This window comes from Pseudorca crassidens, chromosome 6, assembly GCF_039906515.1.
Source record: "Pseudorca crassidens isolate mPseCra1 chromosome 6, mPseCra1.hap1, whole genome shotgun sequence".
Lineage (NCBI taxonomy): Eukaryota > Metazoa > Chordata > Mammalia > Artiodactyla > Delphinidae > Pseudorca > Pseudorca crassidens.
This window is the reverse complement of record NC_090301.1, coordinates 34,697,086-34,719,176: the sequence shown is the minus strand read 5'-3', so window position 1 is coordinate 34,719,176 and position 22,091 is coordinate 34,697,086. Positions and strand designations below refer to the sequence as shown.

Below are 22,091 nucleotides of genomic sequence, written 5' to 3'. Positions count from 1 at the left end.
ACCAGGTGAAGAAGCATCCACGTCAGGTAGGACTGAGTGTCATGAAGAAAACGAAACAGAGCTGTTAGGAGAGTGACAGACATGCCCCTTCAGACGGGGTGGTCAGGGAAGAGCTCAGACCCAAGTACCAAGAAGGCACAGACATACCAGCATCTGAGAGAAGAGAAGTCGAGGCAGAACGGGTAACATGCACCACGGCCTAGGACAGGAACGAACTCAGCACATTCAAGAAGCAGGGAAAGGCCAGTGTGGCAGAGATGACGACCAAGGGAGAAAGCGGTGAAGCTGCGCTCAGAGAGGTGGGCCCCAGTTTATTTATCTGTTGAGTGGTTACCTAGACTGGATCACTATTTTCCAATGGAATAATCCTGTGGGCCAGGAGGAAGGAGGAAAGGCATGAAGGTGCTGGGTGGATGCAACACCCTACACCTCCACTTCAGGGCACAAACTGGACTTGTCCATGCAATTTCCTATGAGGAGACATTTCTGCAGCTAGAATAAGAAAAGCGTTGGGGCAAGTGGGAGGTCTCCGAAAGCCCACTGCTAGCTCTCCATGAGAAGGAGGAAGTGCATCCAGGACATGCCCCTGCGGCAGAAGCAGCACGCAGAGTGGGTTTAAGTTTAAACAGTTGTTTATGGTTTTCACACTGAAGAGGTGTGGGCTATTCACGAGCAAGCTTCAAAGCCAGGATTGGTGGGAGGCAAAGTGAGGCATGAGCTAGGAGGCCGGGCCACACAGGTGCCCTTGACTTAAAAGGCCACGAAGCAAGGGAGTCTCCACCCCCTGCCCTGCTCTCTGGGGCTCCAGGCTGTCTGCTTCCACACAGGGAGAGATTTCAGTTGCTCGGACCTAAATCCTTTCTGCTCATTTCTGCAGCTGGTACCAAAGAGCATTCCCATTTGGAGCTGGAAGGTGAAACTTTATCTACGGGTGCAATGCCTTGCCCATCAAGATCGGATGAATTGGTTTTCTTTGTGAATGGGTGGAAGGTAAGGGTTGGGTATCACTACCATAGTTTGCAGAGACAACAGGAAACTTCTAATGTGAGGAGAGCACTTGTGGCCTGTTTGGGTTGAGACCGCTCCAATCAGGAACAAGAAGCCATAGGCTGGGAACCAGGCTAATGTGGCCCGTTATCCAGTCCGCCCAGGCTCGGCCTCTGGGAATGTGAGGAGGCGGTAAAGCATTGGGGGTAATGGCACGTGCCTCGGTGTCAGACAGACTTGGTTCCAAGCCGGCTCTGCCTTTTACTGGACAAGTTTCTACAAGTTACTTCACCTCCCTGAGCCTCAGGGTGCCCGTCGTTACGGCTATTGTAAAGATTAAGAGAGAGACGCTTCTTTCATTGATTAGGAACCTCTTAAATTCTTATACGAGGCCCTTAGCACTGGGCCTGATATACCGGAGGCCCTCCATTCTAGCAACGTATACCGATTCTCAAGCTCAGGAGGATAAGAAATGGAGCACTCTTTATTTTTCTATTTTTTGAACTTAATTTTTCTGTTGAGTCTCCGTTATACAGAATTAGTTGACATGTAACTGCAGTCAATTTCCAGGCCCCCCCTTTCCCTGAGTTGCAGTTGAATTGCAGGAGGAAACTCTACAACACTTTTCCCTGGCAGCCACCCCTCCAGGCCTCACCATCAGTCCACACAGGCCACTAGTTAACCCTCAGTGCCTTCTGCCGGGCCTGTTCCTCTCATGCATCTCTCAAGGGACCATTCTGTGCTCCAAGGCATGCAGCTTCTCTGGGGTCTTGCCACCTCTCCTCCATGGCCCCTCAGCCTTCCCATCCCATGAGCTTAGCTGGAATTTGGTCAGGTACCTCCACCCCTGCCCCATATGGGGGCTTGGCCCAAGGAAGGAGATAGAGCAGAGCCTCTACCTTCTCATGACTTTCGTTTTAACTCTCTCTCCGGTATCCAGTCTCCACTGCCAGCAGACACCAAACATTCTTCCAAAACTCTCACTTACAAGCTGAGTCCTTACTCGCTTGTTCCACTGGCTAGGGCTTTGGAGGCTCCTTCCTCTATTTTCTGTCCCGCATCCCTTCTGAGTCATGAGCCCAGAATGAAGTGGCTGCAGCCCGGACAGGGAATAAGTCAAGGGTTAGAGGAAACACAGGTTGTGTGGTAGGGGTGGAATCAGCTAGATTATAAAAATATTATCCAACCACATTCTCATTAAGTGCTTTCAAAAGACCTGGCGGACTTCCCTGGTGGCGCAGTGGTTAAGACTGCACGCTTCCAATGCTGGGGGACCGGGTTCAATCCCTGGTCAAGCAAATAGACCCCACATGCATGCCGCAACTAAGGAGCCTGCATGCCACCACTAAGACCCTGGGCAACCAAATAAATAAATACATAAATATTCAAAAGACCTGGGATGAAAGTAAGGGCAGGCAGATGAGGGCTGCTTCTTTCATTGATAGCAGCCCCTAGAGATCCAGAAAGCTCTTGAATTGTAATATCTCAACTTGGAAGCATCTTCCTGTACTATTTTATTCTTTGAGGTCTACACAAGTTCATGTTTTTCTACTGGGGAGGAAGAAGAACCAAACATGAATGGCCCACTGTAGCCTCCTTTCCTCTGTTGCAACAAAATGGCTGGAGGTGTTTACAGGACTCGCAAAGAAAAAGTGAAAGGAAATAAGCAAATGGGAAAGAAGCAGCAAAGAAGCTCCCTCCGTGGCTTTAGAGTGCCAAAGCCCGCAGTTTTCAAGGTGAGGGAGGGAGGAATTCTAGTGTTCTCCCAGAGCCTCCCTGGGTCCTGAGCTGGGGCCACAAGGCTCACCATTGGCCACGCTGCTAGTGGCACATTCAGGGACCACTCCAGGACGGTAGCAACTCCCTCACTTCCCCTTTCTGCCACCAAGTCTTAGGATCCCGGATGTTATCAAACATACTCCCCACAGGAGGTGTCTCAGAGGTGCCAGAATAGAAACCCTTACTATTCAGCCTTCTTCCCTCAAGGACCCTTCACACTTACATACACACACACACACACACACACACACACACAGCATCCAAGTCCTTCCCCAATTTGAAGTAGTTCAAGAGTACAGAATACTGGGTTGAAAGACTCCACAAAATTAGATAGTAGAGCAAACGTGAAGAATTTAAGTGCCAGGGGCATTTTTTGTTTATAGCTCTATTTTTTTTTTATAGCTCTCTATCTTATAGCTCTCTCTAAACTGTGTTAGTTTCTGTTGTACAACAAGTGAATCAGCCATACACATACATATATCCCCATATCCCCTCTCTTCTGAGCCTCCCTCCCACCCTCCCTATCCCACCCCTCTAGGTCGTCACAAAGCACCGAGCTGATTTCCCTGTGCTATGCTGCTGCTTCCCACTAGCTAACCAAAGCAATCTATAGATTCATTGCAATCCCTATCAAACTACCAATGGCATTCTTCACAGAACTAGAACAAAAAATTTTACAATTCATATAGAAACAAAAAAGACCCTAAATAGCCAAAGCAATCTTGAGAAAGAAAAATGGAGCTGAAGGAATCAGGCTCCCTGACTTCAAACTATACTACAAAGCTACAGTAATCAAGACAGTATGGTACTGGCACAAAAACAGAAATATAGATCAATGGTACAGGATAGAAAGCCCAGAGATAAACCCACGCACCTATGGTCACCTAATTTATGACAAAGGAGGCAAGAACATACAATGCAGAAAAGAAAGCCTCTTCAATAAGTGGTGCTGGGAAAACTGGACAGCTACATGTAAAAGAATGAAATTAGAACACTCCCTAACACCATATACAAAAATAAACTCCAAATGGACTAAAGATCTAAATGTAAGACCAGACACTATAAAACTCTTAGAGGAAAACACAGGGGCATCTTTCCTCAGTGGTGGTTCCCAACTCTAATCACATATAAGAGCACTGTTGCCACAGATGCTTGGTGCATCTCTTACTCCATAGATGTGTGTAAAAGTTGTTTGCCTGTAGAGCACAAAAAGAGAGGCAAATGAAATCAGGCCTAATATACCCCAGTCCATAAACCAAGCAGGCCATGACAGGCATTCCTCGGGGTCACCCATTCAATTCCCATAATATTCTCTTTCCTGTTTCCAGTGCAGGTGATCGAGAGGAACGTGGACCCAAAAGTCACCCTGCTGACCTTCTTACAAAAGAACTGGACCCTTTTGATCCAAGTCTTGGCCGTGTCTGTGTTTGCCTTAAAACATAGGCCAGGGGCTTCCCTGGTGGCGCAGTGGTTGAGAGTCCGCCTGCCGATGCAGTGGACACGGGTTCGTGCCCCGGTCCGGGAAGATCCCACATGCCGCGGAGCGGCTGGGCCCGTGAGCCATGGCCGCTGAGCCTGTGCGTCCGGAGCCTGTGCTCTGCAATGGGAGAGGCCACAACAGTGAGAGGCCTGTGTACCGAAAAAAAAAAAAAAACACATAGGCCAGCTACAATTATGAGAACTAATCAAACCTCTCCTTCCCCACACAGCCAGGTCCCGTGGTCCTTGCTCTCTATTTGCTTTTGGCAATGGTTCTAAGGATATTAAGTTAATTGAGCTATTTGGAGAGGATAAAGTTTCCCCAGAGTTTCTTATATCTTGATTTAATAGCCATGAAATAGAAGCTAAGTTCTTTCTTTCAGCACTAATTATTCCTTTAAGTGCCTTCCAGATCCCCAAGACAGTGGTTATGTAATAGAGGTTTGTGTTGCATGTACCCTTCCCTGGAAGAAAACCAAATTCTCCAGATTCAGGAAGAGCACATGTCATAGGAGAAGATTACCTTTCTCTACATCTGTTTTCTCACAACAGGTTTTCCCCACCATTCTATATTCTGAAATTTAGATCTTCATAATGGCAAACATATTTTAATTGGTAAATCTAATGGATCTCTCAGAGAAGCCCAAAAAAAAAAAAAAAAAGACAGAAATTACAAGTTTTGTTTAAAAGCCCACATGGTTTTTAATTCGTTGTCAATGTTTTAAAATTAGGAAATCTCATTTTTTTTAAAAAAAAATAGGAATTTCTCATGAAAAATGGGAAGATAGTCCTTCCTGCCTGGCAGCAGTCTTGCTTAGAGCTGAGTGGGGCCTGTCATCCTCCATCTAAAATGGGGCACAAGCTCTCCAGTCACACCCAGCCCACTCCACTCATTCACACACCTCTCTGATAAGCATTTATGGTTATGACTTAATTTAGATGAGCAAGCCATATGGCTTAAAAAAAAAAAAAACCAAAGATTCCAAAGTCTTCTTAGCCAGTCTAGTTAATTACATCCAATCCATAAACTGTGTGGAAATGGGCCACAATCAGAGAGAAGGATGCCTAAAGAGAGGAACAGAGGCTGAGCCTTGGGATTGGACCTGGACCAAGCAGGAGCAGAGGGACACTCCGGGTGGGATATGAAAATAAGGACGGGAGTTTTCTCCAAAGGGTCACTGACTTGGTTTCAAATGCAGTACAAATTACTGGGCAAAACTAGCAATACATTAAACTGCTAAAAATAAGTGTTTCTCTTCCAATTACATGATTGGAACCCAGAAGAATACCTATAATGAAATAGGATTTTTCCAAGGGCTTTTACTTCTGTTATCCTACAAGATGCTTATGCTAAGCCTGTGAGGATAAAGTAGGTATTGCCTTTCCCTCTTTGCAAATGAGGACACAGGCAGGGAGAGGTTCCTATGTCCAGTGTCACAAAGCTAGGAAGATACAGAGTGGCCTCGACTGAGGCCTGCGGGCAGGCGAATGCCTTCTCAGATCTGCACCTCACCCCACAAAGGAGACTTTCCTTGCTAGTGACACCCTAGGAAGGCAACTCTGATAGAGGCGACGTGTCCGCCTGGGAGTCTTTCCTTGACCACCCTTCCCAGTGCACCTGACAGGAAGTACGCCTGCAGAAGAGGAGGCTGTGGCACCTGCACCGTGATGGTGTCTAAGCGAGACCCCACGTCCCAGGAGATAAGGTATCTGCCCAGATGCCCAGAGACCAGGCTTGCACTCTCATCTCACAGCTTACGAAGATCTCAAAGACCTTCCAGCCTTGTGATTCTAACTCTCTCTAGGTCTTAGACCCCTCTGAGAAGCTGATAAAATCTATGAGCTTTTACAAAAACTAATAACGTTTTGCACACAATTTCCGGGAGATTGTGGACCTCCCAAGGCCCATCAATGCATCCCAGGTTAAGAATCCCCAATTAAGGGACCTCCCTGTTGGTCCAGAGGTTAAGACTCTGTGCTTCCACTGCAAGGGGCATGGGTTTGATCCCTGGGGAACAAAGGGAAGGGAAGATCCTGCATACTGCAGATACCACATACCACAGGTCCCGCATGGGCACAGTGCGGCCAAAACAAAAAGAAAGAAAGGAAGGAAGGAAGGAAGGAAGGAAGAAAGGAAGAAAGAAAGAAAGAAGAAAGAAAGAAAGAAAGAAAGAAAGAAAGAGGGACTTCCCTGGTGGCACAGTGGTTAAGAATCCACCTGCCAATGCAGGGGACACGGGTTCAAGCCCTGGTCCGGGAGGATCCCACATGCCATGGAGCAACTAAGCCCATGAGCCACAACTACTGAGCTTGCACTCTAGAGCCCGTGAGCCACAACTACTGAGCCCATGTGCCACAACTACTGAAGCCCACGTGCCTAAAGCCCGTGCTCCGCAACAAGAGAAGCCATCTTAACGAGAGGCCTGCCCACGGCAACGAAGAGCAGCCCCTGCTTGCTGCAACGAAAAAGAAAGCCCGCGTGCAGCAACGAAGACCAATGCAGCCAAAAATAAATAAATAAATAAATTTATTTTTAAAAAAAGGAAAGAAAGAAACCGCAATTTAGGCCAAGCATTCATTTTACAGATGAGGAAACTGATGTCAGAAGGATGAAGTGACTTGTTCAAGGTCATGCAACTAGTATGTAGAACAACAACTTGAGCCCACGTTTTCTGGCTCTGACACTAATGCTCTTTCTACTGTTGGGCTGGATCTGGGCCATGATTCCAGCCTTTCTTAAGGGCCAGATTCCAGGACTTGGGCTGCTCCCAAATCCACTGGCCCAAGAAATCAAGAAATGGCCTCAGGACACAGGCCTTCCAACTCTACTGAATGACCTTATACAGAGAGTTTAAAATGAACAAGCAAAAAAATTATCAAATACAGTTAAAAGACAAAGGTGCGCCTTTTACCTGTTATGGGATCAATGTCCTAATGTTTACTAGTTGACATCCAACTATATTCCTGATGACACGAGTCCATTCCCACTGAGACCAGACCCAGGTGGGTCTGTTCTAGGCTTGGAAAATGTTTCTGAGGTTCAGAATGCCCGCATTCCCCCTAAGGATCCCAATTCTTATAGATAATACAGAGTCAGCAGAAAGGACTCTAAATTCTTCCTCCCAGGCACTCCTCCAGGTCTCCATCGTCTCGGCTGAGTGACAGGGAGAGGAGGTGGTTTCTGCTGCCCTTCTTGGTTCCCACATTCCCCACAGGGCAGAGCTGTGTTTCTCCTTTGGATTTTCCTTGTGCCTCTCATATAAGACACTTCTCTGTCACCGTGTGCCTGGTGCCCATCTGCTCTCTGTGTGGGGCTGCTGTCACCACTGTGAAAGGTGTTGGAAGCATCAAAATGAGGCTTCACCCCGTGCAGGTAAAAGCACATCCTAAATGTCTCATTTCTTAACTCTGTCTTTGTAATCAACGCTGTGTTGACTGTGCCTCCTGGGGCTTCTAGGTTGTGGTCCAGTAAGTAGAAGCTTTGGGTGCATATTGATCAAGATAATAATATCTGTTAAGTGATTTAAAAGAAAGCTAGAAATCCATCTACATTTCAGTAGCTGATTATCTTTCTTCTTACTTTTTCTGCTTGAATGATAACAGCATGATCAAAACATTGATTAATGCCAATTAGACTGTGAGGCAGAATAAATATTGCACAAAGAGCATTGTGCATTGAATAAAACACCTCTGAGGATAACAGGGTAAAATTCAGGATTATTCCCTCTGGCGTGGAGTTTTAAGAGCACTGTGACATGCACTGGTATAAACACACCAGTTCCTCTGTCATTGTCACAGGGGTTTGGAGAGTCCAGACCCATTAACACTGCGAGTCCTTCCAGGAAGAAGGAGTCTGGATTTAACCACATAAGAGTCAATTCCAGGAAGGTCAACAAAGGCAAAAGACCCAGCAGAGTTTACTAGAGTTTCTGAGAAGGTCAGAGAGGATGTTCACCCCAAGGCCAATAAGCCCAAATCCTAGAATTATATATACTACATTCTGAATCCAGAGGAAGGCTTTAATGTGCCCAAGAATCAATCAGCTGGGAGCTTGTTAAAAATGCAGAGGGGCTTCCCTGGTGGCGCAGTGGTTGAGAGTCCGCCTGCCGATGCAGGGGACACGGGTTCGTGCCCCGGTCCAGGAAGATCCCACGTGCCGCGGAGCGGCTGGGCCCGTGAGCCATGGCCGCTGAGCCTGTGCGTCCGGAGCCTGTGCTCCGCAGCTGGAGAGGCCACAACAGTGAGAGGCCCGCGTACCGCAAATAAAAATGCAGATTATGAGTCAAAAAGTTTGGAGCAGAGGTCTGAGGTTCTGCATTTCCTAAAAGACCGCAGGTGGAACCAACACCACTGGTCCACGGACTGCACTTTAAATTGCAAGGATCTAGAACACAGACCAAAATCGTGGACCTTTGAAAGCAGAGCTCCTTTTGAGCCACACCAGAAGAATTTAAAGAACAAAGTAACATGAGGTCCATAGTGGAGAGTCTCCAAGTTAATCAGAAAGAGGTGATCCCATGCTCAGAACCAGGCTGGGAAAGAAATAGGGGTGCTCAAGGAAACTGTTTTTGAAATTACACACGCTTTCCTTATAATTACTGATTTCTGGAGAATTCTTCTCTCTCTGGGAATGGAGGTTGCGTGCTAATTCCCAGTTAGAAGTATCTGGGCATTCGAGCTTGAGAAGTAATTGTAATGCTAGAACACGGCTTCCAGGTCACCTCCTCCAGAAGGAAAGGGGATGCCGGCCCACTCTGCCCAAGGGGAGGGTGCACTGCTCAGGGAGAGGGTTCCACCATGACAAGAGAGACACAGGATGTGGACCCTGGCAGGAGGCGGTGGCAGCAGGAAGGCAGGGCCTGTGACCATGCCTGTGTCCTTCCAGGAGAGGACTGCTGAGAGCCATGGCACCCGGTGCAGGATCTGCAGCCCAGGGATGGTGATGTCCATGTACACGCTGCCCAGGAGCCACCCGCAGCCTTCAGAGGAGCAGCTGCCGGCAGCCCTGGGGGGTAGGTCTGACTTGAACAAGCCCACTGCCCGCCAAAGCCAGGTGAGGTCATGCGTCAGCCTGCTCCTCCCCACCTACAATGCCACCCCAGCCCCGTTCAGGGACCCCTCGGTTGTTTCTGAAGTAGCTGCTTTCACCCCTGAGCAGAGAAGAACGTCAAGGTGTATCTGCTCTTCAGAGCACTTGCTGCACAGAACTAAAGAGCACGCGTGGCCCACGCCCGCATCTTGACACCCTACTTTTCTACCCAGTGACTTATGTGGTTGCCTTCATTCGGGCTGTCATAACAGAGCACCTCAAACTGGGGGTGTTAAAACAGCAGGAATTCCTTCTGTCGCAGTTCTGGAGGTGAAGAGTCTGAAATCTAGGCTCTAGAAGAGGACTCTTCCTTGCCTCTTCCTAGCTTCTGGTGGTGGACAGCAGTCCTGGCGTTCCTTGACTTAGAGATTCATCACTCCCGTCTCTGCCTCCATCTTCTCACGGCCTCCTCCCCTGTGTGTCTGTGTCCAAATTTCCCTCTTCTTACAATCCAGTCACTGGATTAAGGCCTACCCTAATCCAGTAGGGCCTCATCTTAACTTGATTACATCTGCATCACTGCAGATTTCCAAATAAGGTCACATTCACAGGTTCCAGAGGTTAGAACGTCAACATATCTTCTGCGCGGGGGGGGGGGGGGGGGGGGCGGGGAGACACTATTCAACCCATAACACAGCCCTTCATGTATCGAAGGGATCCTTTAAAATTTGCAATGGGTTTAAGTTACTAAAGAGTTCATGGGAATTCCTTGGCGGTCCAGTGGTTAGGACTCTGCATTCATTGCTGAGGGTCTGGGTTCAATCCCCGGTTGGGCAACTAAGATCCCACAAGCGGCGCAGCACAGCCAAATAAATAAATAAAGAGGAGTTCATAAACATATCCCTTTTGCAGGATCAATAAAGCTCACGTTCAGCTGTCAACAATCCCTAAACCAGACATCTGTTACACAATAGATATACAAATCCCTAGATTGAGGCCTGAAGGGTGAGCACCACACACTCTCCTAATCTGCCAGTTGCCGGTGGACTTCCTTTACTCTCTCTGCTCCATTGCAGAAAATCAGATCAAATCACCTAAAACCCTGCCTTCCTTAGGTCCTTCCACTATTTGAGGTCCTTCAGCAGCTCCTTACCCCTCGTGTGGCCACGCCTACCCTCCTTCACCCAGCATTCAGAGAAGTCCAACAGCTGGCCTCCCAAACTCATTATTCCTCCTCAGCTACATGAGTCCCTGCTGGCCAGTCTCCTCTCAACCCTCAGTCCTCCGCATGTTTCCACTTCTGCACCTCTGCTTGTGCTGCGCTGTGAACCCCGAATGCCCCTTCCTTGCTCTCCACCAATCCATTGCTTTCTCATCCTTCAATCCAAGCTTCTTTGTGAAGCCTCCCCCGATGAACTCGAGTCCACACTGACCCTCCTCCATCCCACCCTCTCCCATGCCTTCATCTGTGGAAACCTGAGTTTCTTACACTTTACCACGCAATAGAATTACCCGCAGACCTCTTAAATGCAGATTCCTCCACCGGGACCCAGACGTTCTAATTTAGGAGAATTGGAGAAAGGCCAGAGATCTGCATTTTAAACAAATAGCAGAAATTCTGATGCAGTGACCTAAAATCCACTGAGGGGCACTACTAACAACCTGTCCAGGGCATTACACTTCACTCATATGGTGCCTTAGAAACGGCCACATTTTCTTGTTTTGGGATCGCTTGCATCTTACCTAGTATCTGAAATATAGTTGCTGTCAATAGATACATGTTGAATGAATAAATAATTTAATAGATGGATGCAACTGAGCTCACCAGATAGCCTATCATCTTCTTTAGAACAGAGAATAAAACTGGAATTGAGGTGGTGGGAAGGATAATTATCTAAGAAGAAAAAAATCAGTGAACAGCCTAGTGGCTATTTAAATATTCTCAAAAACAAAACAAAACACCAGTGTTTGTTTCAATTTTCTAAAGAAAAATAAATTAAGAGTCAGTAAAAATAAAGAATACTGATAACTTTTCTTCTTCTCTGATTAGGTAATCTATGCCACTGCACTGGGTATCGGCCAATTCTTGCAAGTGGAGGGACCTTTTGTTTGGTGAGTAGGGGACTGTGGGGGCAACCTACAGAGCAAGAATGACAGTGACAGCTGGTCCAGGCTGGGAGCACAGGAGGTGAGTTGTTTTTTTGTTTTTTGTGGGGTTTTTTTGGTACGCGGGCCTCTCACTGTTGTGGCCTCTTCCGTTGCGGAGCACAGGCTCCGGACGCGCAGGCTCAGCGGCCATGGCTCACGGGCCCAGCCGCTCCGCGGCACGTGGGATCTTCCCGGACCGGGGCACGAACCCATGTCCCCTGCATCGTTAGGCGGACTCTCAACCACTGTGCCACCAGGGAAGCCCTAATTTTTTAGACCATCTAAATAGACCATAAGGAAGACCAATTGAGTTAGCTCCAACTAACTCACGGGAGTTTGAGCTCTTTGTTGAGAGAAGGGTGAACGTTACACCACCTTTGATGCTCTACATCACACCGCTGGGAAGCTAGGTGGTCTAGCCAGCCAGCCAGACATCTTCCGTGGCTAGTTCAGCAAGGCCTCGGGACAGGACATGTAGGAGGGCTCAAGGAAACCCAAGGAGACAAGCAAAGACATGGAATTTGCTTTGGGGAGGCAAGGTTAGTTCTAAGAATCCAAACCAGCTGGGAAAGTGTGAGCAGATAAAGAAGCCAAAAATCTAGAGTGGAATCCAAAATTCACCCCAAGTACCAGAGTGCAGGGAGTTTCCCCCACCAAAGAGCGATACCGCACTAGGCTGCTGTGAAAATCAAATGAGAAATTGAAGGCTCATAACAAAGTCTTCCTTGGCACTTAGTAAGAACTCAACAAATAGTTACTACTGTATTGAGGATGCTGTCCACACTATGAATAGTGTTTGCCAGGGAAACCAGACAAGTACATCTGATCACCCTCTACAGAGGGCAGGATGGATGTAGGCAGTACTGCCCTTAGACCCAAGCAAGGGGGATTCCAAGCTTTGGAGAGCCCCTCGCTGGTCCTCCTCCGGCCAATCTCAGGAGGCCATGGGGCCAAAGTGACTTGTTTGCCTCGAGCCTTCACCCTTTTCTAGACTGTGCTCCAGATACATTCTTGACCCCATTCCCAGGCACAAGTCTCTTCCCCAAGTCCATCTTCCTCGGGAAGATCATAACAGCCAGCATGTGCACCCTGAGGCCAAAGACTAGCTGTTTGGGGAATGAGTAGACAGAGCTTGGACATGCAGGCTGGCTCACAAGTGTGTGAGGCCCTTCACGGTACAGAACAGAGGCAGGGTGGGGAGGGAAGGGCAGCAGGCCACAGGCCCGGGGCCTCCATTTGTATTCTTGCCTCAACTCCACAAATAGTGGATGAGGGCCTGGAAATAGACCAGCAGGTGTGTCCCACTCCCCAGAGCCAGCCCGGTCCCCAGTGAGTGTCCCATCTTCTACTGCCACATGGGGGAGCCAGCAGGTGACAAGCTGAGAAAATGAATATCTTGTAAACCCATCAAATTGCTGGTGTAAATAGGAAAACACTTGTGAAATACAAATAAAGGAAGTTACAGGCAACCTCTCTCCCTCTGGAACTTGGATGTTATCCATCTTTCCAGGCACAGACTCTGGGGATAAAAGCAAAAATACAGTCAGAGACCCACCCTGCAGCCAACTGGCCCCAGGGACCTTAATGGGTGAAAGGAACCTAGCCCCGGTGGGAATACCCAAGGCTCCCATTTATTAGGCAAGAGAAGACTGGCTTCTGCTGTTATCTCTCACTCATGAGAGCGCTCAGAGTTCTGAGTGAAAGAGGAAGCGCTACTGGCTTCGCTCAGCTGGTTTTGCTTCTTGGACAGAGAAGAAGCTGTCTCTGCACAACTGCCAGCCTGAGACATTTATGCAGAGACAGAGAACTGAAGTATCTGGAAGAAAGTATTTTACTAGAAACTTAGGAGAGACTATTTGAGGAAGAAGGTACAAGAGGTAAGCTTGGAGAAAATGGGAAATGAAAGAACCAGCAAGTGGAAACCAGCTTTAAAATTCATTGATTGTCCACTCATTCCCAGTCAGTCTCATGCAGATCGCAAATGTCGGGGAGATCTGGTTCCAAAATGTTTTTCTTTTTTTTTTGTCTTTCTTTTTTTTTCTCTTTTTAAGGTCCCTTTATAAATGATAATACTCAATGTTGTTGAGTCTTGTATATACTAGAGAATGGATAAATTATTATTGCTGTGAAAAGCATCTTATCAATTGATTCTACAACTAGGAATTCACCTAAGAAAAAATTCAGAGATGTACACAAAGCTGTACATGTAATGAACAGAAATGTTCATTATGTTATTTGTAGTTATAAAATGTAAAAAAACCCACTAAGTATACATCAATAGCAAATTTTACAACTATATTGTGGAATAGCCAGAAGATTATGCAATCTTTTGGACTATTATGCAATCAGCAAAATTATATTTTAAAGGCTTTTTAATGATAGGCAAATAAATGAACAAAAAGTCAAAGTAAAAAGTATATTGTACTATAACTATTGTACAAATATATATTACATAAACATATTACCAGTGGGATAGAGTAATGATAGTTTATTTCTTTTATGCTTCTCCATATTCTTTTTTTTTTTCTTTTTTTTTCTTTTTTTTGCGGTATGCGGGCCTCTCACTGTTGTGGCCTCTCCCGTTGCGGAGCACAGGTTCCGGACGCGCAGGCTCAGTGGCCATGGCTCACGGGACCAGCCGCTCCGCAGCATGTGGGATCTTCCCAGACCAGGGCACGAACCTGTGTCCCCTGCATCGGCAGGCGGACTCTCAACCACTGCGCCACCAGGGAAGCCCTCCATATTCTTTATTATTGTTTTAAGCTATATAATATATACTGTGTGTGTATTATACATTCTATATATTTATCTGTATCACTGTATTTAAAAAATAAAGTAAAAAAAAAAGGAAGATCTTGTGATTACCCCTATTCCAGTAGAAACCACCAAAAGTGACTTTAAAAGTTTGGAGCCTCATTTAAATTGTCAAACCCTTCAAGGCACACACCCATTTACATGTTAAAAAGTTCTTCATCTCAAGGCATTTCACTATCCTAGGAGTCAAATGGTTGTCAACAGAAAGGAACAGGAAAATGCTGCCTAGATCGGGGAGAAAATGATTCTTCCTCGCTCGACAGGAAAAGTGACGTGAGTCCCTTTGTTTGCCCTCTTCCTGAGAGTATCGCTTATGCCGGCCAGTGCTGCAACTGTGCTTGTGAGTTTTGATGGTCATTCTCCGCTTTACTTACAAACGTCCAAAGTGCGGGCACGAATAATGCACTTTTCGTTTGGGATCTGGGTAAAGTGGTGATTCAAAGCCCACGCTCTGATTTCCCCTTCACTCTCTGGAAGGCTGAAACAATAAATCATACACCCACTCAGACAAGAGAAAAAAGACCTACCCCAGCTACGATGAGTCCCATCCTTGCCTGGCCCTCCTCATGTAGAGCTGGCCTCTATCACCATCTCCTCCTTTGCAGAGAGAGGACACTGCAATGTCAGGAAGGCTGAGGAGCCTGTCCAAAGATACATGGCGAGTTCATGGCTCCCACAGCTGGGAAGTCCAGCCAGAAACACACCAGTCTCTGGCTTTGCTCTCTGAGAGACACTAGTTTCAAAAAAAAGACCCACGGCCAAGATCTTAAAGGAATTACTTAGAAAGAATTCCTAGTTCGAATATAGGAAAAATAGAGTCTGCTCCCTGTAGACACGGAAAACTAAGAGAACACAGTTGACAAAACTTAGACAAAACTGAGCCCGTCATTCCCTGCTGTATGTGTTTCTATCCTTAACACCCCGGGAATTCAATCTGGGCAATGATTGCACTCTGGGGTCCACCTGGATCACTTTAACCAAATGCAAAAGAACACACTTAAACTGGACTGTGCCCCAATATTCCTTATAAAGAGAAACACAATTTTAAGGTGGATCTTATGATCACTGAGCCACATGTCCTTTCCCTATACGAAAAGACACACAGGAAGCCACGTTATAAGGCGAAGGTTGCTTGGTGACCACGGATGCAGAGCAGTTGGATAATCTTAAGGGTAACATCATAGAAGACGCCCCTCCATCCATCAGGTAGACCTGCTGGATGGCAGGTGTCTGCCCCATGACACTCCCTTCTCTTGAAGCTATGTTAATATCTTCCATGGGGTAACTATAAAGTCTTGGCCTGGTCCCTGTTTAGGGGAACTTTAATCCCTCAGCTCTGATTCATTTTGTTTGTTTTACATTTTAATTCTCAGACACTATCAGGTACTGCCTATACTTCTAATTCCAACTTACACAAAAACTGATCTTCAGATGTTGGCCGGTTATGCTTCAGTCTGGGATCCTAACCTACACAAGGAACAACTACAAGTTGTCCTTCTGCAACCTAGGAAGACCTTAGAGAGATAGGAAAAAAGGCAGAGGAGTATTGGACAAATGTCAGGTCATTTCACTTACTTGTCACAATTACCCTTCAAAATAGGCATTATTTCTATTTAATCTTCAGAGAGGTTACCTTTCCATTGAGAGGGTCAGAGAGCCAAGTCATGGCAGAACTGAGAAGGAACCCACACCTGTCTGTCTCCCTATTCCCCATGCTCTTCCCCACTACACAGCCCTCTAGCCCTGCATCCCACAGTTCCCTCCTAATTTGTCTTTCTCTTTAGGAAGGTTTCCTGGGAATAAGTGTTTCCAAAAACTGAAATATGTTTGATTCAGACAAGATTCCAGTTTGGGTAACTTTTCACTGTGCTTTAGTTTCCTAATAGGTAAAGTGGAGTTGATAATTTACTTTCTTTGTACAATTGTTGTGAGGATTAAGTAAATTATTAATACGTGTAAAAGTACTTGGAACATAAGCACCCCATAAATGTTAACTATTGTTATTAAAGCAAGTGGTGTGTGTGTGTGTGTTTGTGTGTGTGTGTGTTTACACATGGGTCTGTATGTTTAGAGTCTTTTTTTTACTTAAACTATAGGACTTCTCAGAGTTTTGAATCCTGACTTGACAGGTGAGGGGATAGAGGTTGGGGCACAGTGGAGAGGGTTTCCCAAACTTATATGACCTGTGATTGTCTTTCATAGGCTGTCTTGGTGTTTCGCAGGGTACTGTTTGAACTATTTAATAGAATACTCTTTTCTTTAACATCACATTAGTGTCAAATCAGTATTTCTCTTACAAAAAGATTCTTATTTAAAACTATTTGGTTTGAACTATTTTCCCATACAAGGAGAATCAGATAGTTATTACTATGTTCATTTTGCCTAATTAATGTAAAGAATTACAATGCTGTTTCCATTTGAGCAAGGCTGACAGAACAATCTTCTTCTGCCCTTTATAGAGATTTGCATGGAGCTATTTGCAAAAGAGGAGTTCCAGCCCTTAGACCTTACCAGGAACTCATATTTCCCCCAGAACTCTTGGTAAGATGAGTTGGGTGTTTTATGTGCTCGTTTCAATGCCACTGGTTATAATCTCAGTTTTCTAAAACCACGCTTCCCCTCCTGTGAAATTATCAAATTGTGGAAATGCTTGATCAAATCAGTATGCCTGTCCCTGTCCAGCTCACCAAGCCCTGGCTGTTGCCCTGCACACTTTCTCTGAAGCCTCAGCTGAGGTTATTTTTTAAAGCGATTTCGTCATTACTCCCATCATTGTCATCTGCAGTGTGTCCCTACTGACTGTCCCAAGCAATCCAGTTTTTCTCAGCTTCTAACTTGGCCTTTCCAGCCTTTTCCAGATATTGACCTCAAGGGGCACTTCCAGGGCCTCCCGATACCTCAGCCTTCCCTCTGTCAGCATCTCTATCTTTCCTCTCTAACATCCAGTGGTCTCATTCCATAAAATGCCTATTTCTGAAAGATTCTGATGTGTTTATTCATGCATTCAACAAATATTCATCATTCAGCAATGTGCCAGGCACTGTTTGGGGTACTGAATATACAACAGGGAACAAAACTCACACAGACCTGACCCCAAGGAGTTTGTAACCTGGTGGCAGAGACAGACAATGAGCAAGATACTAGATAAGTTATATAGTGTGTTAGCAAGTGAGAAGGAGAACAAAATAAAACAGAGAAAGGGGATAGGATGATGCAGGGGGTTGCAACTTTAAATATCCGGCCAGAGGAAACTTCTCTGAGAAGATAACATTTGAAGAAAGTCCTGAAAGAGGGGAGGGAACTGGCCATGAAGATACATGGGGGAAGAGCAGTCCAGGCAGTGGGGCAGCAAGTGCAAAGGTGCCAAGGAGGGGAGAACTCCCGGCCTGATCAAGGGACGGAGCAGGGGCCAGCCTGGCTGGAGCGCAGTGAACTAGAGAGATCAGAAAGCTGCGGGCAGGGGGGGTGGGCAGACCATGCTGAACCTAGACTACTTGGCTTTTACTCTGCCTGAGATGTGAAGCTACCAGAGAGGTTGGACAGAAGAGGGTTACGCTCCTATTAACCTTGTAATGGGATCCGGGGTCGTTTTGGCTGCTGGGATGGGAATAGCCTGCGGAGGGGGCGAGGGAAGGAGCAGTGAGCCCATTAGGGCCCTAATGTCATGCTGAGGATGGTGGTGCTGGACCAGGCGGCCAGCATGCAGGTGGTGAGGAGGGAGTGGATTCTGGATACCTTTTGGAAGAAGAGCCAACAAGATTTCCTGATGGGGCTTCCCTGGTGGCGCAGTGGTTGAGAGTCCGCCTGCCGATTCAGGGGACACGGGTTCGTGCCCCGGTCCGGGAAGATCCCACATGCCGCGGAGCGGCTGGGCCTGTGAGCCATGGCCGCTGAGCCTGCGCGCCCGGAGCCTGTGCTCCACAACGGGAGAGGCCACAACAGTGAGAGGCCCGCGTAACGCGCAAAAAAAAAAAAAAAAAAAAGATTCCCTGATGAATGTGATGTAGGGGAGGGGTCCCCAACCCACCCGGCCGCGGACAGATACCGGCTGCAGCCTGTTAGGCACAGGGCAGCACAGCAGGAGTAAGCGTCGGGCAAGCAAGCTTCATCTGCCGCTCCCCATTGCTCCCATCGCTCGCGTTACTGCCTGAACCATCCCCCCACCACCACGTCCGTGGAAAAGCTGTCTTCCACGAAACCAGTCCCTGGTGCCAGATAGGCTGGGGACCGCTGCTGTAGAGTGTGGGAGAGAGAGCGCATTCACTGCTGACTCCGGGGCTTTGGCAGCTGGAAACGGGAGTGGCCATTTATGGAGAAAGGGAAGACCTCCGTAGGAGCAGGGCCTTTTGCCTTTGGGGGGTCCTTTTCCGGGGCTTGGAGGGCAATGGGATATGAGGAGCTCAGTTTTGGACACGTTAAATTTGAGATGCCTATTACACATCTAAGGAGAGACACTGAGTACTCGTTCAGGATTTCAGAGGAAAAGCTGAAGATTCTAATTTAGGAGTATTAGTATAATTATGATTTTTAAGGCCATGATACTAAATTATGTTGAATTAATCTATACTGAAGGGTCAGTGACAGATGCCAGCTCATATTGTCCGTTTCCTCCAAAGAACTACACATTATCAAGGCTTAAGCTAAAGGAGTAAATATCTAACTATGGAAAATTCAGGCCTTAGCCAATGGGTGTAGTGAGTGTCTTTTTGGTCAAGGGGACCCCAGAACTTCTGAAATCTCTCTAGAGAAACATACCTCCACCTAGGATCTATCATAACCCAGGAATACAGGTGTGCACAGGTGCACACACCTTGTTATTTGCACATAGAGAATGGCAAAGAACCCAGAAAAACGAACCCTGGCCTTTCATGGAAAGAGCGTCACCTGGATCTCCCCTGGGACCCTCAAGGACCTCCTGGAGCTGAAAGCAAAACACCTGGAAGGCCCTCTCATCCTGGGCAACACCTCGCTGGGTGAGTGATTGCAACGATTCTCAGTCCACCATTTGTGCCGAGGTGGATTTCCTGTCCCCCACTGTGCTCACAGTCTACAAAAACTACTTTTTAAGGATAAAAACCTCATTTTTTAAATAAAAATGCTATAATACTGTATCATAAAATATACTACTATATTGTATATTATATAATAATTATTTATATAACATAGTATTTTTATATCTACTATATATTTTTATAAATACTAGCATATATGTGCTATATACTCATATATAAATTATATATACAATATTAAAGTATAATACAAATATCGTATTATTATATAAAATGGTCTCCAAAATTGGAGGTACATATACCCTGGGAGTATGCAGTGTAACTTCTTGAGGTGTGGGAAAAAAGTATTAGAGGACAGTTTATCATTTAATTTACTTTGTCCTTTTTAACTTTGTTTTTGTTCAATAAAATAGAATTTTATAAAATATGTATGGATATATTAACAATGCACACCCAGTTATCACCACACCCAGTTTAAGAACCAGAGCTTTACCAAGAACTTTGAATGCCCCATGGGCCCTCCCAAACCACAGGCCCCCCCCTCGCCTTCTTCTCAGAGGCACTCATTAACTTGAATACAATGTTGGTCAGTCTCTTCCTCATTTTTACAATTTTACCCCATATATTTGAGTAACTAAGCACCATGTCCCTTAGTTTTGCATATTTTTGAACTTCACATAAATAGACTGACACGGTATTATTCTTCTGCAATTTGCTTTGCGCGTTCAACATTCTCGAGCTGAGATTCACCCACATTGTTGCGTGTAACTGTGCTGCTGGATTCCATCGTGTGTCCAGGGCACAATTTGCTCATCCATTCTATTGCTCAAGGATGTGGAGTGTTCTCCAAGTTTTTGCTATTACAGATATCTTTATATGTGTCTCCTGGTGCCCACATGCAAGGGTTTTCTAAGAACCTCTCATCCATTTTATTTCCTATTTTTATACACATGTAGAGAGTATAAATAAACACATATACCAGGAGAGCCTGTGCTATAAAATTACTTGGCAGGGTGTACGGCCACTGCTTTCACATCTATACACATTTTTTTTTTTTTAAAGCATTGACTAATTTAATCCTCACATCCACGGTGGCACTGGTACTTTTTGTTTTTAATTAATTAATTTATTTTTGCTGTGTTGGGTCTTCGTTTCTGTGCGAGGGCTTTCTCTAGTTGTGGCAAGCGGGGGCCACTCTTTATCGCGGTGCACGTGCCTCTCACTTTCGCAGCCTCTCTTGTTGCGGAGCACAGGCTCCAGACGCGCAAGCTCAGTAGTTGTGGCTCACGGGCCCAGTCGCTCCGCGGCATGTGGGATCCCCCCAGACCAGGGCTCGAACCCGTGTCCCCTGCATCGGCAGGCGGACTCTCAACTACTGCGCCACCAGGGAAGCCCAACATCTATACACATTTATTTCCAGTTTTTAAAATTAGCATCTGAATATTTTTATGAGAAACACTCAATGCCAAAAAATTGCATTTTCTCTTTCCTAACTCTCTCTAGAATATATAATGCATTTACTTTCAGGACCTGCGTTGAAATCTCAAGGACATTTTCACCCAGTTCTCCTCTCTCCTGCTAGGATTTCTGAGCTGATTATGGTGTCTAAAACAAGTGATGGTGAGTTCCAGGTGTTCTTCGTAAAATATCAATGAACCGATTCCTGCACTAAACTTAAAACTTGCTATATAGTTTAGAACCTCCTCATACTTTTATCTTGTCTGGCCTGTTTCCAATTCTTCATCATTTTTCTGATGTGATATGACATCCCCACCATGAAACTTTACTGTCAAAAGCTTCGCACAGAATATTAGGTACTTGGATAATGTCATTCAAGACCCTGCACTCAGCTGCAGGATTCTTGCCTATAAAAAGCTACAGTCGGGCTTCCCTGGTGGCGCAGTGGTTGGGGGTCTGCCTGCCGATGCAGGGGACACGGGTTCGAGCCCTGGTCAGGGGGATCCCACATGCCGTGGAGTGGCTGGGCCCGTGGGCCATGGCCGCTGAGCCTGCGCATCCGGAGCCTGTGCTCCACAACGGGAGAGGCCACAGCGGTGAGAGGCCCGCGTACCGCAAAAAAAAAAAAAAAAAAAGCCACAATCTTACAGTGTCACTTTAATGGGAAGACAGCAAGAGAGAACTGGCACTCTCCAATGGTTGGATGGTCAATTCCAGGGAGGGAGTATGTTCGCAGGAGGAAAGTAGGCGATGTAGTGTCTGGCACTCAAATGCTACTTGTCTCATGGGGACAACGGCAAAAGGCCAAGTGAGACAAAAACCTGCCCGGGCAAACAAACACCCCCAGTCACTTACAACATCCTTAAGGGCCCCTTTTGTACAGATACTGCATCAGGCAAGCTGGCACCCACAGAGTAGGAAGGAAACATGCAAGGCTTTGCCTTCAAGATGCACTGCAAACCCTTTGGCAAAAGGAACCTTATTTTAGTCCTTCCCTCATCTCCCAGATCTCCTAGCATATATGTGCCTGTCCCAGATACATGCATATATGTGCTAAATTACTGACAAATAACTTAATGCAAAAAACAAACAAACAAATGAGTGGGTCAGAAAGTTGAATTTGGGAGGCAGTGGTAATAATGACTTCCTTAACTCAGGCAACAGGGAGGTGGACTGGACTGAAAGCTTTAGTCCAGACTGACTGGTAGGCCACCGTATGTTTTTGGAGGTTGGTGGTGGGCAGGGGAGGGGACCCACCTTGGCTGTATCACTGCCATCCAGGAGTCCTACCTTCCCGGCCTCAACCATCATCAGCCAGACTTTGACCGTGCTGCAGACCAGCAAGCCTGCCCTTCCCTGGCCTCATCCCACCCACTTGCTAGGAAAGG

The 22,091-nt window shown here is 46.4% G+C and overlaps 1 protein-coding gene across 1 annotated transcript in view; it reads left to right on the top strand.

Annotated features, from left to right (window-relative positions):
- Positions 1–936: 936 nt before the first annotated feature.
- LOC137226353 (aldehyde oxidase 2-like) overlaps positions 937–22,091 on the top strand; it is a 78,656-nt gene continuing 57,501 nt past the window's right edge. The window contains 11 exon segments of the mRNA XM_067741058.1: positions 937–990; positions 4,100–4,185; positions 5,871–5,951; positions 7,510–7,618; positions 9,131–9,257; positions 11,325–11,386; positions 14,420–14,509; positions 16,698–16,737; positions 16,740–16,777; positions 19,065–19,209; positions 20,773–20,865. Coding sequence (XP_067597159.1) covers positions 937–990; positions 4,100–4,185; positions 5,871–5,951; positions 7,510–7,618; positions 9,131–9,257; positions 11,325–11,386; positions 14,420–14,509; positions 16,698–16,737; positions 16,740–16,777; positions 19,065–19,209; positions 20,773–20,865 — 925 coding nt within the window.